General features: G+C 41.4%; 1 protein-coding gene across 1 annotated transcript in view; it reads right to left on the reverse strand.

Moving 5' to 3' along the window:
• Positions 1 to 490: 490 nt before the first annotated feature.
• The window catches only part of N (neurogenic locus Notch protein), a 120,944-nt gene continuing 103,134 nt past the window's right edge, over positions 491 to 18,300 (reverse strand). Inside the window, exons 3-12 of the mRNA XM_067130820.1 lie at positions 17,040 to 17,507; positions 16,022 to 16,155; positions 12,758 to 12,936; positions 11,645 to 11,818; positions 10,776 to 10,987; positions 10,380 to 10,510; positions 4,187 to 8,444; positions 3,831 to 3,954; positions 3,176 to 3,421; positions 491 to 2,938 (exon numbers count right to left, since the gene is read on the reverse strand). Of these exons, the coding sequence (XP_066986921.1) occupies positions 1,502 to 2,938; positions 3,176 to 3,421; positions 3,831 to 3,954; positions 4,187 to 8,444; positions 10,380 to 10,510; positions 10,776 to 10,987; positions 11,645 to 11,818; positions 12,758 to 12,936; positions 16,022 to 16,155; positions 17,040 to 17,507 (7,363 nt within the window). The 3' untranslated portion in view covers positions 491 to 1,501. The remainder of the gene's footprint in view (positions 2,939 to 3,175; positions 3,422 to 3,830; positions 3,955 to 4,186; positions 8,445 to 10,379; positions 10,511 to 10,775; positions 10,988 to 11,644; positions 11,819 to 12,757; positions 12,937 to 16,021; positions 16,156 to 17,039; positions 17,508 to 18,300) is intronic.

Genomic DNA, 18,300 nt, shown 5'->3' on the forward strand with positions numbered 1-18,300 from the left:
GGTATTAATGTCTTTCATGGTATCTGAGTTTAAATTTCAGTACACTAATGATTGTTCTTACATCAGGAACTACAGTACATGTCTGTGAAATTATGATAGTTGTATATGAATTTTTCTAGTCTAAATTCCGTGCCAATAAACAAGTATCAAAAATATAAGATATAATAATCTGTGCTAAACTGGAAGTGGCAAAGCACTTGGAAACTGGTGCTTAAACCCCTAAGTAAATTGTCCAAGTCAAATACAAGTTTCTCTTAAATCCCTTGGGCAGGTTAGGCTGATCCTAATAGTCAAGCTGGGATTAGTGTAAGCAATTTGAGAAAAATTACTCCATGGTCTTTGCCAAGTAAATACTTTTTTCTATAATAATTACAGTACTGTATAGATCTTTCTTCAGGAAGTACAGTATACACTACAAAAACCGTACTGATCAATTGATGGTAGAGAGCAAATCACCTTTATAATTATAAGGAAGAAAGGAAACACCATAACAAAAAAAATCAAGTATTTATTTTTATACTGCTTATATCTCACATTGGGGGTCTCACATTCATCCACAAGCTCCTTTAAGAGCTGACAGGAGTGGGAGCACGAGATACTTAAAAAATAATTTGAGTAAGAAATTCGTTAGAAATGAACGTTTAATAAATGCAGTAATTTTTCGTTTCATGAGTCTGTGTATGGATGAAAGCTTATAGTCAAATAAGAGTAGCTGCCCACTGCCTGCCAAATTTAATAACAAATACTTACAAGTAAGGAAAAATACTAGTCCTTTTTACACTAGGCACTTCTTTCTCGACGCACCTATAAATTTTGTTCGTGTCTTAAACAGTTCATTAAAATTTTAAAATAAAGCTGTACAGTCAAATTGCAAGTAATACTTTTGTTCTTATGAAAATAGAAGTTTAATACATTAAGGAGATCTGCAAATCTATGTAATTAGCTATTGCCTTACAAATAACCTAAAAAAGGGGAGAAATTAAATACACAATGTCATAAAATTCACATACTGAACAACATATCACATATAATGTGGTCACTGATAATGAACACTGCCTAAAATGACAGAGCCACTGTGATCAGTGTGCAAAAGTGCTTCCCAAATAATTATCATATCTGATACATAATGCCAAACATTTACTGCTTTGTCAAACTTCGTGGCCGGTGAAATGTAATTTAGAAATGCATAATGTTATATGGGTCATTGCAAAAGAGCACAACTATCACAGAGTGAGCCATTAAAGATATTTTTCTTTACCTTACCACTACAACTATATTGCAAATTTATTCCACTTGAACACTGTACAAAACGGTCTATGCCGGAATTCACTGTGATAACAGTTCTTGACGGTCCATAGATAATAATTGTACTGACTTGCACGCTAAGTACAGCAGGTCATTGAATAGCACGGTATGTACATAGCAAGGCAGGCTTTGCCTAGGCAATTATGGTACACGCATTATTGTACACTAGGGACTATTGGCACATTCTGTTTCTGTCTCAGATATAAATAGAACCTTGCTGGGGTAAACCTAGAGGCTGGGGAGGGCCTTGCTGCTGTTGCTGCTGCTGCTGCTGTTGCTGTTGCTGTTGCTGCTGCTGCTGCTGATGGTTTCCAGGGAACACCTGGTGATGTGGAGGAGCTGCAGGAGGGCCAAGAGGAGATCTCACACCCTCAGACCAGTCACTCTGGCTTCTTGGCGATGCTGACGACCACTGGCCAGGTGATTCTGGAGAGGGAGTTGGGAAAACGTCATGTGTGTTTTGTGCAACACTATGCTGAGGTGTTGCCTCAACTCCCGAATGTTGTGATGGCGGTGTAGGATAATGAGGATAATAACCACTGCCACCTTGCTGGGGTTGGAGCTGCGGTGGTGGTGGTGGTGGGGGCTGTTGTTGTTGCTGCTGCTGCTGTTGTTGTTGTTGTTGCTGTCCCTGATGCATGTATCCAGTTGTACTTACTGATGGGAATTCAAATCCTGATGTTGCTGTGGCATGTCTTAATGCAGCCATGTGTGTAGGAGATGTGGGAAGAGCAGGTCGCATCTTCCCTGGAGAAGTAACAGCAGGCACATGTGGTGACTGTGAATGTTGTGGCGATGGATGTGAATGTGGAGGAGTTGTATGTTGAGGAGGAGACAGTGTCTGACTCTGTGGAGAAAAGGAAGCTGGCATGGACTGCTGCCTCTGATGAACCACATGACCCTGATGACCAGGATGTGATTGGAGGTTACCCATTAGGTTTGGTATATTGAAAGGATTATTATCATGGTCCAGTTGTTGAAGATTGTTCATTGATGCTGCGGCCTTCACACATTCCTCGTAAGGAGGAGGCTGCTTTACACTTAATTCAGGGAAATGAGGGTTTATTCCAGTAAGCCCTCCTGGGAAAATACCAGTTTCAAAAGGGCTGGTTGCAGAATCAAACACTCCATGTGGTGAACCCATAGAATTCATGGGAGACAACTGGGTCTGGGAGTCGACACTTGGAACTCCAGTAGCTTCACGGCTTTTCTTTTTTACACTAGAGCTACGTTTCAATGAAGCATTTCCATCAGGACTAACAGGAGTATTTGTGGATCCACCAGGAAGGGCCATTACTGTAGACTTGGGCCTCCTAGCCTTTGCTTTGGGCTGAGTATTTGTCCTTTGAGCAGGTTGAGGGGCCATCTGATGAGACATTATGGATCCTGGTGCTTGTTGGCAGTGTTGTTGATTCACAAGATGAGAGGTTGTCACCACCTGCGCCATTTGTGGGGATCGTGGATGGTGTTCTCTTAGTAGCCTTACGATGTCATGATGAAGTCTTTCATTTGCAACATCTTCAGGAAGTCTTTCCATGTTATCTGTAATATCTCTATTGGCAAAATGATCGAGTAATACTTTGCAAGTTTCATAGCTTCCTTCCCTTGCAGCAAGGAATAAGGGGGTTTCATCCTGTAAGAGTAAATAATAAAAATATGAGTTTTTAGTGAATGAATACACAATGCCTACACAGGAATGCAGACAGCACTCACTGAAATTTCAGGCTTTATAATAACAATACAAATTATTTCCCATGAGATAATGAAACATACAAAAATCATTCAAACAACTTTTAGTCACGTACCACATGGAAAATATTTACCTTACCTCTTTCTACAAAGTGTAATGTATTATGGTTAAGATACTCACTCTGTTATCTTGGGCATCACGATTAGCACCATGAGTCAGCAAAATATGAACTGCTTCTACATTATTCACGGCAGCAGCCCAGTGCAAGGCTGTTTTTCCCAGATCATCAGTTGCATTGATATCTGCATCTGCATTTATAAGATCTTCCACCATTCCTTCAATAGCAAGTCGGGCTGCTAATATCAGTGGGGTTGTTCCATCATTCATTTTGGCATTTAGATCAGTTGAACGGTTACGAAGCAGAATCTGTGGAACGAAATGGAATTAATAGTTTGTTGTTCAAAGTTAACGAACCTAATACTAAACTTCCAGAAAGTTATAAATTCAGACAATAAAATATTACCCCTGATAATAAAATCAATACTTGAGCTCTGTGATATGATCCTAAAACCTAAGAATGGTGTGATACATTTATGTTTAGTATATTTATGCACAGTACTGCACCACTTCATTATTTCTCAACAGTTCACGCAAAGAAGTGTTTTACAGATACCAGTCTTTGCCAAGGAAGGTTAAAGCCAAATAATACATTTTTAAGTGCCTATTAAGTAGTTGTATGACAAGTTTTAAATAGGGTTTAGTATCAAAGATACCCATGGAATTTGTCACCAAACACTGGACATCATTACATCTCTCAAAATGCCCCCATACGTACCTGGAATACTCCTTGAGCATCTGCAGCAACTGCAGCATGCAAAGGTGTCCGTCCAGTAGCATCCTGGGCATTTGCATCAGCCTTGGCATCCAAAAGTTTCTTGGCAGCATCAGCTCGTGCATACCTGGGGAAAACATTATCACATTAACATTGTTACAGAAAAATTCCATAAGATTTAGCTCGGTGTCAAAATGGGTGCTCAATGTAAACAGAATTTACGGCAAGATGACCAACATCAATCTTTTACTGTACATACTATAGTTCTTTACAGGTTGAAAAAATGATTAATTTATTTCAAATATACTGTATGAAGATTGTCAAATTGCTTATTAAAAGAACAGAGTGAATAAACTAACCTAGCAGCTAAGTGAAGCGAGGTCTCCCCAGTGCGGTCCATTTTTGCATTAAGCTTTGCACCTTGCTCTATAAGTTCTTGGATAACAGCAGCTGATCCATCTTTGTCATCTTCGTCTGTGTGGCTCTCCAAGCCACCACCTCTAAATGATGCAATCATAAGAGGAGTAAGACCCATGGGTCCTTTTGGATCTACTTCTCCTGCCATTACACGTTGTTCTTCTGGTTCAGTCTGTGGTGGGGTCAAAGCCAATAGATCAGGATTTTTTATGTCTGCAGCATCTAGATGTTGCTGCGTCCAGACTCTAGGGTCATTTGTATCATCATAGTCTGTCAAATGGGTTTGATCCGAGTACCCAGCTTCGTGGCGTGAGCGCTTGGTTGGTGGGTGTTCGCTGTCATCATCAGACCAGTCGCCAATGGGTCCTGAACTTGGCAAACCCCTTCCAATGCCATCACAGTCACCTATGTCTGGCAAGTGCCTTACAGATGCTCCTTTGTTAAAACTTCGCATCTCCTGGCCATCTGGCTTTCTTCTTGCTGGCTCTGCACTGGTACCTGTCGTAGCAGAATACTTGGTAAAGAAACCCTCAGGGAACCAGGTAACACCCCGAGAGCGCTTGCGGTTACTTGTGATAACCATGAATACTATGCCCACCAATACCATTGTAAAGACGATTCCTACTATTATGTATGTATAACCTGGAGGGGGTTCTGGGGGTCCTGTTTCATAGACGCCTCCGATTGGAATGTCACTGCCCATCCGCAGCTTATTGGCAGCAATGAAATTAGCTATGTCAGTGACACTTTCAAAGCATTTGCGATCTTCACTGCATCTGCGATTGTCTATCTCAAAGTACACTAGAATGCCTTCAACTCCATTTTCACTGTATTCATAAATCATTTCTTCGCCAGATCGATCACGTTTAATAATTATGTGAACGCCCAAGAGGCTGCTCAAATTTCTGATGAAGTTTTTCTTGACCAATTGGAAATCATTTTTATCAATCTGAACAACAATTTGGAGTTCTCCATTCATAATGGAAGGGGGCTCTTTTTCACAATCAAGCCCATCCCATCCACATTCAGCAACATTGCAACCCTGGTCACAGTGACCATTTTCATAGTTCCGGATACAGTAGGCATCATAAATTGGATTACAGGGTTTAATAGGTTCTCTACAATCCAAGCCATCAAAGAGACAACCAGGATTGTTACATTCCATATTGCAAACGCCATTACCATAAACAGCCCAGCAGTTGATTTCTGACTGGCAGAGAGCCCAAGGGTTCCTTCCTAGAGAGCATTCATAGCCATCGTAATCACAGGCATAAGTACTGCATTCAGGGTCACACCTATAGTTGTTTTTCTTCTCGTGGCAACGGTTTTCACGACATTTTTCTTTCTCCAGGGTTAAATTTGTAGGTGAGCCACCAGAAAATACTCCTATGCCGCCTGTGAAACTAGGATCTCTTATTTCACACGTCTTCCCATTCCACCCAGGTGGGCACTGACAGTCAAATGATGTTATTCTATCCATACATATTCCTGCATTCCTACATGGCTCCGATTCACACCAGTACGTACGGGTCTCTTTGGTAACACACTCTATACCATGCAAATACGGTCGACAGTCTTTATTTGGACCACATGGGTTGGACTCGCAGTCATTTGTAGGGAATTCGCATGACTTGCCAGTGAAGCCCTCTTGACAGTGGCAGGAATAGCCTCTTTCATTGCTGCTACAAACACCGCCATTTTGGCATGGAGACTCTGCACAAAAATCACGTTTGCTTTCACAATGCCGGCCCATGTAACCTGGACGGCAGTTGCAACGGTAATCATTAACCAGCTGAACACAGTCTGCTGTGCCCTCTTTCAGACAAGGAAAGGAGAGGCATTCATTCACATCACCTTCGCATCGAGCTCCAACAAATCCAGGTTTACATCGGCATTCAAATCCACCAACTTTATCAATGCATTTGCCACCATTGTGACAAGCGCCCTCGTAACAGTCATTGGTATTGATTTCACAGAGTTTACCAACAGTTCCGTGAGGGCATGAACACTGGAATCCATTCACCTGATCATGGCATACCCCACCATTTTGACAAGGGTTGTTTGGCTTGCAGTCATCTACATTATACTCACAATTTGGCCCCTGGAATCCTGGTAAGCATTTACACGAGTAAGTACCTATGTGGTCGTTGCAAGTGGCACCATTCATGCAGGGCTGTGAATCACATTCTTTAATTTCGTGTTGACAATACGACCCTGTATAACCTGCAGAGCAAATACACCTGTGTGTATTACCAATATCCTGACATTTACCATCATACAAACAAAGTTCTGACGGATCGACACCCTTACTTGCTGCTGCTGTACTGCAGGACACATTGGCCACATCACACAACAGTCCTGTCCACCCACGAGGGCAATTACATTTAAAAAGATTATTCGTTTGTACGCAGACGCCATTATTCATACAGGGAGACTCTGAACACCAGTCTACCTCCCTTTCACATCGCTGCCCTGTGTAACCATAGCGGCAGTGACATGTGAAGAAACCTACATGATCGCTGCAAGTCCCTCCATTCTCACAGGGATTGGAATGACACTCATTGATGTGGTGTTGACAGTGGGAGCCAGTATACCCTGACACACATTCACATGTATAATTATTGATACCATCAATACAGCTCCCATTGTTCATGCATGAGGTCTCTGTGCAGTCTTCGTCATTGATTTCACAGTTGGTGCCAGAAAATCCAAGGGGACACGTACAGGTGTAAGAATTGACATAGTCGTTGCACGTGGCCCCATTCTGGCAAGGGCTGGAATCGCACTCGTTTAGATCATGTTCACAGTTGACGCCTCCAAAACCACCAACACAACGGCAATCGTATTTTCCTATGCCATCAAGACACGTCCCTCCATTCAGACACGGTCGTAGAGCACAGTCATTGGTGTTGATGGTGCAATCTCGCCCCTCATATCCAATGGCACACTCACAGGAATAGGAACCATTTGTGTTTCTACAGGTGGCCCCATTCTTACAAGGAGAAGGAGAAACACTACATTCGTCAATGTCTTCGTCACAAAGGCGTCCAGTATATCCCAATTCACAGTTGCATGTAAAATCCAAGAAATTGGCAGTCGGAGTACACTGGGCTCCATGCTGGCACTTATTTGGCTTACAGGGATTCATCTTCACTTCACAGTCTTTGCCTGTGAAGGGGAGTTCACACACACATTTATATGAATTCACCAAGTCAATGCATGTGCCACCATTTTTACAAGGTCGTGTTCTGCAGTCATCAATGTTCGCTTCACAGTTCCGACCAGAGTAACCCGATGGACAGGTGCAGGTATACAAATTCAGGGCATCAGTACATGTTCCACCATGTTGGCAAGGATTGGACTGACACTCGTCAATTTCTAATTCACATCGATGCCCAGTATACCCAGGAGGGCATTCGCAGATGAAGCGATTGACATCATCATAACAAGTCCCACCATTGAGACAAGGATTACTGGCACACTCATTGACGTTGGAAAGGCAGCGAGCATCGTAATACCCGGAAGGGCACTGGCAACGGAACCCATTCACCTGGTCTATGCAGACACCACCGTTGGCACAAGGCTGTGAAAGGCAGTCGTCTATATTGGTTTCACAATATCTACCTGTGTATCCAGGTACACAATCACAAGTATACTCATCGATACCATCTCTGCACTTTGCTCCGTTACGGCACGGGTTACTGAAGCATTCGTTGATGTTAAACTCACAGTTAACTCCCGCGGTGCCATTAGGACAGTGGCATTTGTAACTGTTGATGAGATTTTTACATGTTCCCCCATGCTGACAAGGAGTCGAAGCGCATTCATCAATTTCAGTCTGACACAGCAAACCTGTATAACCTGGGTTGCACACACAGGTGAAGGAGTTGTTGCCATCGACACATGATCCGTGGCGGCAGGGAGAGGAAAGACAGTCGTCTATGTTTGTCTCGCAGTTGGTTCCGGTGAACCCAGGGCTGCAACGGCAAGTGTATCCAGCGACTAAGTCCACGCAGGAGCCACCGTTCTGACATGGCTGGGATTCACAGTCGTTAATGTTTATGTCACACTGCCTTCCAGTGAAACCTTGAGTGCAGCTGCAGCTGTATTCGTTGATGAGGTCACTGCAGACCCCATTGTTGTAACAGGGCTTGGACGCACACTCGTCGACATCGAGTTCACAATGTTGCCCTGTATAGCCTGGAAAGGACCAAGAAAAAAACGTTAACTGCTTCTGTTGTAAAAAAATGATAAACCTAAGTGCCTGCACCCATTAGCATAATGTTAAGAGATTGCTTTTTACATTACATCCTTTAAAATTTAATGTATTCTCAACATCGAGTTCACAATGTTGCCCTGTATAGCCTGGAAAGGACCAAGAAAAAAACATTAACTACTTCTGTTGTAAAAAAATTATAAACCTAAGTGCCTGCACCCATTAGCATAATGTTAAGAGATTGCTTTTTACATTACATCCTTTCAGATTTAATGTATTCTCGCATCATTAACTAGTAAGAGTTTAGCATGTGCAATAGTTTGTTTTGCTTTCCAGTTCATGACTGAAACATCTAACAGTTTGGCAAACAGAAATCCAAGTAAAAGTGTAAATCTCTCTGAAATAAAAACCTAACAAAAATATAACATAATTCTCTATGTACTCAAATTCCATCTTCACTGGAGAATGGGTGTTCGGTAGAAAGCATCTCTTCCCTTATTCACTAAAATACTGAATTTCTCTAATTAAACAGACAGTTAATTTAACCAGGTTTCCCACAAAGGGCAAAGACAAAACCACATCCTTGTCGTAATTTAAAAAACCATAAATTTCACCGTTTCGTTACGAATGACAAGCAAACCAACTACAGAGATTACGGACATGGGAACATTAATGTACCGCCATTCATCAATTATGCCTAAAAGATAAGATTTTTTCCTTAAATAAACACAAACTTCCACAACTCGCAACTCCTATACTGACTGATTCTCCCGTACGGTGAAAGAGTGCAACCATATTGCCACGAACTGTTAAACAAGGCAACCAAGGTCGATCTCACACCCTCGTCGTAACAGGGACCAAAGTGTCACACAGCAACCCCTTTCCTGCTCGTCTCAGGCCGGCCCGAAAAAAACATGAATAAAACACACCGGACTCTGACATAACATAGTCATACAGAAGTGACCGCTAGCATCAACTCCCAAATGCATCTGTCTGCGTGTAATTAGAAAGCACAAGGTAAGTAAGTCTCTTCCTGCCACTCGGAGCCTCCGCCAATGAAAAGAAAGGAAAGGCGATGCGGATCATTTCCATTGGCCTGCCGACATGAGAGGTGTGGAGGAGGGAGGGACGGAGGGATATTGGGAGGTCCTTGGAAGGGAAGGGTGGTTGGGTGGGTAATTGGCCATGCCCAGGGGCAAAGTCTGTAAGCAGGATGTGGGATGAGGGCAGGCTGGCTGGCCTGGGAAGGCTCACCACTGACTTCCATACCTACCGGCTGCTGCCGCCTGTTACCACTAGGATTTTGCGTGCTAGAGAGGACTAAAAGAACGAGCCTCTTTTCCCATAACCTCTACTGATTTATTTAAACTTCATCGCGACTCAAAACATGTATGCCAAACCAACCCTTCAATTTCAATTACAGGGAATAATAGGTGAGGACTGTCTACCCCTCTTCGAATGGTAAATCACGTTATTTTATCTACTTACGATAGCTAATTGACAGTGGGTGATACATCAAAGGGCACCCGAGGCCTAAAAGGTCAGTTTCTAACTCACCTTGTGTACCGAAGTCAACCACAAAGTTTCAGCTACCCGGCAGTGTGTATCACAGTATTCCTTTTATGCACTCATTAAGAGTGCTTCCAATTACACGGAGAGAGCATGTTCTGCAACTCGATCATTTTATTTATTGTTACTAAAACTAATTAAAATATAATTACCACAACGTCGGAACCTTAAAAGAATTAAACTCATAAACATCATTGCAATACCCAACAGGGAAGAGAGCTGGGAAGACGAACGAAGGAACTTGAATCTAACCAGGCAAGCACAAGCAGTCCTCGTGCGACATCATACACGAAAAGTCATTGACTCACTTCGGAGGGGAAAAGAGAAGGTGGGGAGTTTAATTCACTTACCTGGCATGCATACACATCGGAAGGCACCGCGTTCGTCCAGGCAGGTGCCCAGGTTGTGACAGGGGTTGCTCTCACATTCGTTGATGTTGATCTCGCAACGAGGGCCTGTGAATCCCTTGGAGCAATCACACCTGCCGAAATAATGGAAGTCTTCTGTGAACTCGGTAATGAAGGCAAGGCTGCGGAAACGCTTTTAGAAAAGAAGTTATTCGACTGCTGATAGAAAATGGTTGAGAAAAATACGTATTAAATTGCTATAAAAACAAATTTGAGTCACTCGTACAAAAAAAGAAAAAATAATAATACGAAACAGTTCTGAATATTTAGTACAAAAGTTACCGATGTAAATGTTCCAGAACACACAAACGAACTTTTGCTTTTCAAAAGCAAACGTACCTGAAGGAGCCTGGCGTGTTCACGCAGGTGCCATTGTGCTCGCACGGAAGACCCTCTTTGCACTCGTCTATGTCTTCGGTGCAATCGACACCTGTGTATCCAGTGGGGCAGGTACACAGGTACCCACCATCTATAGGGGACGTGTCACACATCGACCCAGGATGACACGGGTTGCTGGCGCATGCGTCATCCAGGTGACACAACAGTCCAGTCTACCAAAAAAAACAAAAAAATTTTAAATAAATAAATATATAAAATAAGTGACACAAAAGTCCAGTCTACCAATAAATAAATAAATAAATAAATAAATAAATAAATAAATAAAATAAGTGACACAAAAGTCCAGTCTACCAAAAAAATAAATAAGTGACCAGTCTACCAAAATTAAAATAAATAAATTAAAATAAGTTATATTTAAATCAAGGAAAAATAGCATTTGTGTCGTGGTATTTGCAATGTAGCATTACAGGATAAGTACTTGTATACTCTAATAATATTCCCAAAAATATTATTGACTTTTTCTTTAACACCGGAAAAAAAGAAACGATGAATTACACTGCTGTTTTCTTCCAAATTGTTATGACAGAGGATTAGGTTATTTAGACACTTTTACATTCTCCAAAAAACTTGTTATACACTTTTCCATCTAAGCATACAAAAAGTGCACGAAAAATACTATTTGTCGCGTTTTTTACGAAAATGCAACCAAAAAGGCACCTAGCCTACTCACTATGCCATACCATTACTGAACCTCAAAACCACTAAAGGAAAAGATCATATAATACAACTTTGAAACGACTCCAAGTTGCTACCTGGAACTCCCACAACCAACCCTCTATCAGGTACACTAACTGACTGCAATAGCATACCTTGCCCTGTGTGCATTGGCACAGGAAGGACCCGACCCTGTCAATGCAGGTGGCGCCGTTGAAGCAAGCGGCGGCCGTGCAATCGTCGATGTTCTCCGAGCAGTCCTCTCCCGTCCAGCCGTTGACGCAGATGCAAGAGAACCCGCCCTGCGTGTTCGTGCAAGTGGCTCCGTTCTGGAAAGCAGAGAAAATTAGGGTTCTTCGGGAGATGAAATTGCTGAGGGCGAAACGATTTTTTTTTTCAATAGCCGATCACATTTAGGCCCGTCAGGGGATAATGCAACCGGTGCGCCTCACGCGGTGCGATGTAGGCCCTAGCTGCAACCCCTTTCATTCCTTTTACTGTACCTCCGGTCTTATTATCTTCCATCTTACTATCCATCCTCTCCTAACAACTGCTTTGAGGTTTTCCTCCTGTTACACCTTTCAAACCGTTTTACTGAGTTTCCCTTTCACTGTTGAATGACCTCTTAGGTCCCAGTGCTTGGTCTTTGGTGTAAATTTTATATTCCAGTCCATTCCATTCCGATCATTGAGGAACAAGCATCAGTTTTGTACGTTTTGTTGTTGGAGGATGTATCAACATGACTGTCCTATAAACGAAAATGGTATCCTACGTGTTTTCGATGAAAAGTGATTGAAGTCAGTATTGTTTAATCTGAATTAACATCTTTTCGTTAATAATAATAATAATAATAATAATAAAAATAATAATAATAATAATAATAATAATAATAATCTCTGTGCAATATAAAAGTGATTGAAAAATGTTTTATTTTATCTTTACACTATGAATAATAATAATAATAATAATAATAATAATAATAATAATAATAATAATAATAATAATCAATCTGTGCAAGATAAACGTGATTGAAAAATGTATTATTTTACCTTTAATAATAATAATAATAATAATAATAATAATAATAATAATAATAATAATAATAATAATGACGTGTGGAATATAAATAGATTTCTAAACTCACGTCGGGATCGAAGCCAGGACCCTCAAACGAAGTCCCGAGATGAGTTCAAAATTGAATAACTAAATAACAATAAATATTATAATAATAATAATTATTATTATTAAGAAACGTGACCTGCACTGACCTTGCAAATGGTGGGGCGGAGGGCGCACTCGTCGACGTCTTCCGTGCAATAAGGGCCCGTGACCGTCGGAGGACAGTCGCAGGTGTAGGTGTTGACGCCGTCCACGCAGGTGGCACCATTCTGGCACTTGTGGTTGTGGCAGTCGTCTACGTTGACCTCGCAGTTGTGACCTTTGAACCCTAAGGGAATCGAATGAAGATTAATAATAACTGGTAATAATTGATACCTTAGGTCATTCAGTGGTAAATTTGACTTAAGATGAATAACAACAACTCCTAACTAAGGTCATTCGGTGGTAAATTTACTTAAGATTAATAATAATGACAAAGTTAATTCTACTTAAGATTATAAAAGACAACGATTGAAACGTATATATAAAATCTACTGGTTAAGAACGGAACCTATTCTGATACACAAGATGCGGGTTCGAGTCCTGCTATGGACGTCAGGATTTCTTCGTTCGGATCTTAGGCTTTGTAGTGACGAGCGTACCCAAATGTGTGAAGCAACGAGACGAGGGTATCGTGTATATGACAATTACACACACACACACACAGGGTATCTGGGTATCAAGGCGTTTCATATTCGCCTGAATTTACAGTGTTGTATTAAATCATTTTAAATCATTTACACTGAACGGCACAAGTGTCATGATAATTGTAACAAAAATAAAATAAAAGGTACCGCTCAATATACGAAATTACCATGGTAATATTCAAAAGAACTTCTTCAAACACAAAGTGAGCAAATCTTAACAAAGCTTCCATTAAAATCCTTGAAGGGGAAAAAAAAAAAAAAACGAAATTTTGAGGTTTCACAACACCAAGAACTCGGGGCATGAGAACATCATCTTCACCTTTCTCTCTCTCTCTCTCTCTCTCTCTCTCTCTCTCTCTCTCTCTCTCTCTCTCTCTCTCTCTCTCTCTCCGTACATGGACGAAGGAAACTACGTCGTTGGGGAAAATCATATTTATTTCAGGAAAATTTGCCGTAAAATATTCGCGTTAGATATGGAAAACACCATTCTTTACTCTGAGAGAGAGAGAGAGAGAGAGAGAGAGAGAGAGAGAGAGAGAGAGAGAGAGAGAGAGAGAGAGAGAATCGCAAATGAAGATCCCTTTCCAGCGAGTGGGCGTACGGCTGGGCACACACACACAGAGAGAGAGAGAGAGAGAGAGAGAGAGAGAGAGAGAGAGAGAGAGAGAGAGAGAGCCACGGGTGTTTAGCGGAGTAGAAAAGACCGAGGAAAGAGGAGGCAGAGAGAATGGAAGGATGAAGGGAGGAGGGGGAGGAGGAGGGAGGGATTGGGTTAATAGCTGAAAGAGAGGGGATGAGAGAGAGGGGGAGGGGGGGGTCTATTTCGTGACGGTTTCAAAGGTCAGCTGTGACCCCCCTCTCTCAGTCCAATTGTACCTGGGGAAGGGAGAGAGAGAGAGAGAGAGAGAGAGAGAGAGAGAGAGAGAGAGAGAGAGAGAGAGAGACTTTACCTGTACGACCCGCGCGCCTAAAAACCTGCCTAGATCAGAGCAATTTCCTATACAAGGTATTAAATACTACTTTCCATTCAGCACAGACTTTGTATATAATTTGTTTCAACTTAGCGTGTGCATAATGGAGGAATTCTTAGTTTTTATGACATTAGTTGCATTCAAGAATTCTTTTAAGATAAGAAATCTGATCTGCATGAATCTTACAATGTATTATGAAAAAAAAAAAAAAAAAAAAAATATATATATATATATATATATATATATATATATATATATATATATATATATTATATATATATATATATATATATATATACATATATATTATTCTCGGTTAAAAAAAGTTCATCTTTAAAAGATTTAAACAGTTTCAAGACACAGTAATTATTATAAACACATTGTTCCTGGAACAATGATACTAGAAAAATAAAAAAAATTAAAAAATTCATACCACACCAATACATGATTGCTATTCTGACCGACTCCCATGAATGGCCGAAGACTTAAATAATAATAATAATAATAATAATAATAATAATAATAATAATAATAATAATAATAATAATAATACTGGAGCATTTCATAAAACCAGTCCAATGATCAGCAAGTGGAAAATTTCGTGAAAGCCAAATCAGATTTACTCAGCAGAGCTAAAGTTGTTTCATAGTAAGATTGTTGTGGGGGGGAGCCTTCGTCATTTACCTCACTAACATCAAGGCAAACAAGAGCCCAGAGCTCACTGGACACTAGAGAGAGAGAGAGAGAGAGAGAGAGAGAGAGAGAGAGAGAGAGAGAGAGAGAGAGATTTAAAGCCCAGGAACTACTTATATAAAAGAAATCTTTTTATTTCAAATACCTTGGGGAACATGAGCACAATGGGAGCAGAGCTCAGGAAGTTTTAGAGAGAGAGAGAGAGAGAGAGAGAGAGAGAGGTTGTAATCCAAAATGAAGTCGGGAAGACTAAAATCGCAAGAGAGAGAAATGACAAAAAGCACAGCATCACTGAAGAAAGGTCATGAAGATGGCAGTTCGCGAAACAAAAGAGATTTTCAGGTACAAAAGGAAAGAAAAAACTTAGAGAGAGAGAGAGAGAGAGAGAGAGAGAGAGAGAGAGAGAGAGAGAGAGAGAGAGAGAGAGAGAGAGAGAGAGAGAGAGAGAGAGGACCGTAGCCTTTAAGAAAAAAATAGTTAGCCTTTAAAATAAATTTCCTCTCATTATACTGTTCGATTTGGAATATTTTTTCATCTGTAACAAACAACTTTTGACGTCACTGGTCTTTGTGAGATCAGTTTAATAATATTAAAATGAAACCTTAACTTGAAAAACACTGTTGCAGCAAACATGAAACGTTTCACAGTCAGTTTTAGTAACAGTAAACGTTTCAGTCACTTTGACTAACAGTAAACATTTCACAGTCACTTTGAGTAACAGTGGACGTTTCACAGTCACTTGCAGTAACAATGGACGTTTCACAGTAAACTTTTCAAGTGACTTTCAATAACAGTAAATGTTTCATAGTAACTTGTAGTGACAGTAAACTTTTCACAGCCACTTTTAGTAACAGTGGACGTTTCACAGTAACTCTGAGTAACAGTGAACGTTTCACAGTAACTTGCAGTAACCGTAGACGTTCCACAGCAACAGTAAACATATCACAGTTACTTGTAGTAACAGTAAACTTTTCACAATCACTTTTAGTTACAAAGTTTCAGTATCACACACACATATACAAATACCTCCATTCATTACAAGAATCTCCGCTCCCTGACTTACCAGTAGGACAATGGCACCTGTAGGATAAGGAGTCCTGCGGCTCGCACGTTCCTCCGTTATGGCAGGGAGACGGCTCACAAGGAACGTAAGGACTCTCGCAGTTGACTCCTGTGTATCCATGGTCGCAGTTACATCTGTTCAGGAATGAAGAGGAAATGTTTTCAGGATCAGCGTCAGTGCAACAGGACGTCTGGGCTCAGCAAAACATTTTAATTCTAATGAGTCATGAATATCACCACTGGAACTTTTGTTTACGAGTTTGACGGAGCAATACAGCAAGAACTTTGCCAGTACAGAATGTCCGGCAAAAAATTAAATTGTGTAGCTCCTTTTGTTACGTGAATAACTCCAATAAAAATACGGAGACACTCGACAGTCCCATAAATCGTGTGACTATTTTTAAGATTAACGCGACAAACATCGAAACGACGATCTTTACTCACGCAAAGATAATCGACGTTGCGAAAGTCGAAACCACTAACTCGAGAGCATCAGAAAGCATCGTCACAAAGAACCAGAATACTACAAATTTCCGGACACAAAAAGTCGCTGGATTACACAGCAATATTTCCAATCCTGAAATTTGGATTGTGAATCTACGATCTCGTGGTTTGGAAGGACGTGTATTTAACCATTCCACAAACACACACAGACTTATAAAACACACCAAGGCGAGAGTGGTCTTTAAACTGGGCATTAACTCCGCCAAAGCCTGTTGATTAGGCAGTGCTAAGGTGGTGACAACGCAAAGTCACTTCCTAATTTGCTGCAACCGACTTTCTGAGCATCGCAACGTGTACTATGCAGCGCTCTTTGTTCTTGACTGGGAACAGTTAAAAGAGGGACAATGTAACATATTTAAACAGTGGAATACCGAGCTTAATTAACAAACAGTCCTATCTTCTAAGGTATTTCAATGTCTACCTTCACCTAACCAATGCCTTCATCGCCGCCAGGGCGACTGGCCCATTCTATCTCCAGTGGAATTCATTCACAAATTGATAATGATTTTACTTACGTGTACGACCCGAAGGTGTTAGAGCAAGAGCCGTGCTTGCATGGCCTCTGATCACATTCGTTCACGTCCGACGTGCACGTGTGACCCGTGAACTCGGGAGGGCACGTGCACCTGAAGGTCTTCTCTGTGGAGTGACAGGTGGCCCCGTTGCGACAAGGCTTGGAGGCGCAGTGGTCCACCTTCTCGCATTTCTCGCCGTGGAAGCCCGTGGGACACTGGCACCTGTAGGTGTCCAGCGCCAGCAGCTGGCACGTGGCGCCGTTGAGGCAGGGGTCGGCGTCGCAGGCGTTGGGGACGGCGATTTCGCACAGGGACGCCCGGTACCCGACGGGGCACAGGCAGTTGAATTTGGGGACGGGGTGCGACAAAATGACGTCGCAAGTGCCGCCGTTCTGGCAGCGAGAGCCAGGGCCGTTCCGACAGGGATTCGGGTGCTGGCAGTACTCTCCGACGAACTCGTCGGTACATCTGCAAGGAAAAGAGGGGAGAAAATAATTAGGAAATTTTTATTTTAAGAGGTTCGTTGGGAAAAGTTACGTCGACGTACTGACAAAAAAAATACTTTACCTGACTTAACCTTTGTGAGAAAAACTACTAACATACAATTTTTGTAAATATCAACTTGCCCAAAAAATCTTTAGGCAATAGATTCAAACATAATGAATAGGTATCAATAGCACAGGCAAGGGGTAAAACTGTAAACTACGTGACAAGCGAATATTACTGCTTTAAAGAAATCTTGATTATTAGTTTTACCTGAATTTTTCTGTTGACTTATTTTACCTGAAGTCGAGAATAAAATGATACCTCATGAATACAATACCATTAAACGGGAAACTAACAGCCGATCAGAGATACAAGTCGAAACTAACAACCCTTTAACATTACAGTACGATTCCAATTTAGATGGGCAATACATATATATATATAACAAATTAAAAAACAAAGTAAAACCTCTAAACCTACTACGCACAACATCACAGCAGAGAGAAAGAAGCTGCAAACGACAAGCAGATGATTCGGAGGGCAAGGAAGAAGAAGAAGAAGAGGAAGGAGAATCACAACAGTGTTAAATCCATCATCATTCTTGAGATGGTTCTCTTCTGGCGTTCGCCCTTCTGAAACGCCCACCACCTCCTCTACGGATCTCAGTCCCCCCGAGAAAACCCAGCCAAATTCTGCACGATGGCATATTTACACGCTGACCTGGCCGGGTACCTATCACCGTCCACACTTGGCTCAGCAAAGTCAGCAGTAAGTG

Source organism: Macrobrachium rosenbergii, chromosome 29 (assembly GCF_040412425.1).
Source record: "Macrobrachium rosenbergii isolate ZJJX-2024 chromosome 29, ASM4041242v1, whole genome shotgun sequence".
In the NCBI taxonomy this organism is placed as follows: Eukaryota; Metazoa; Arthropoda; class Malacostraca; order Decapoda; family Palaemonidae; genus Macrobrachium; species Macrobrachium rosenbergii.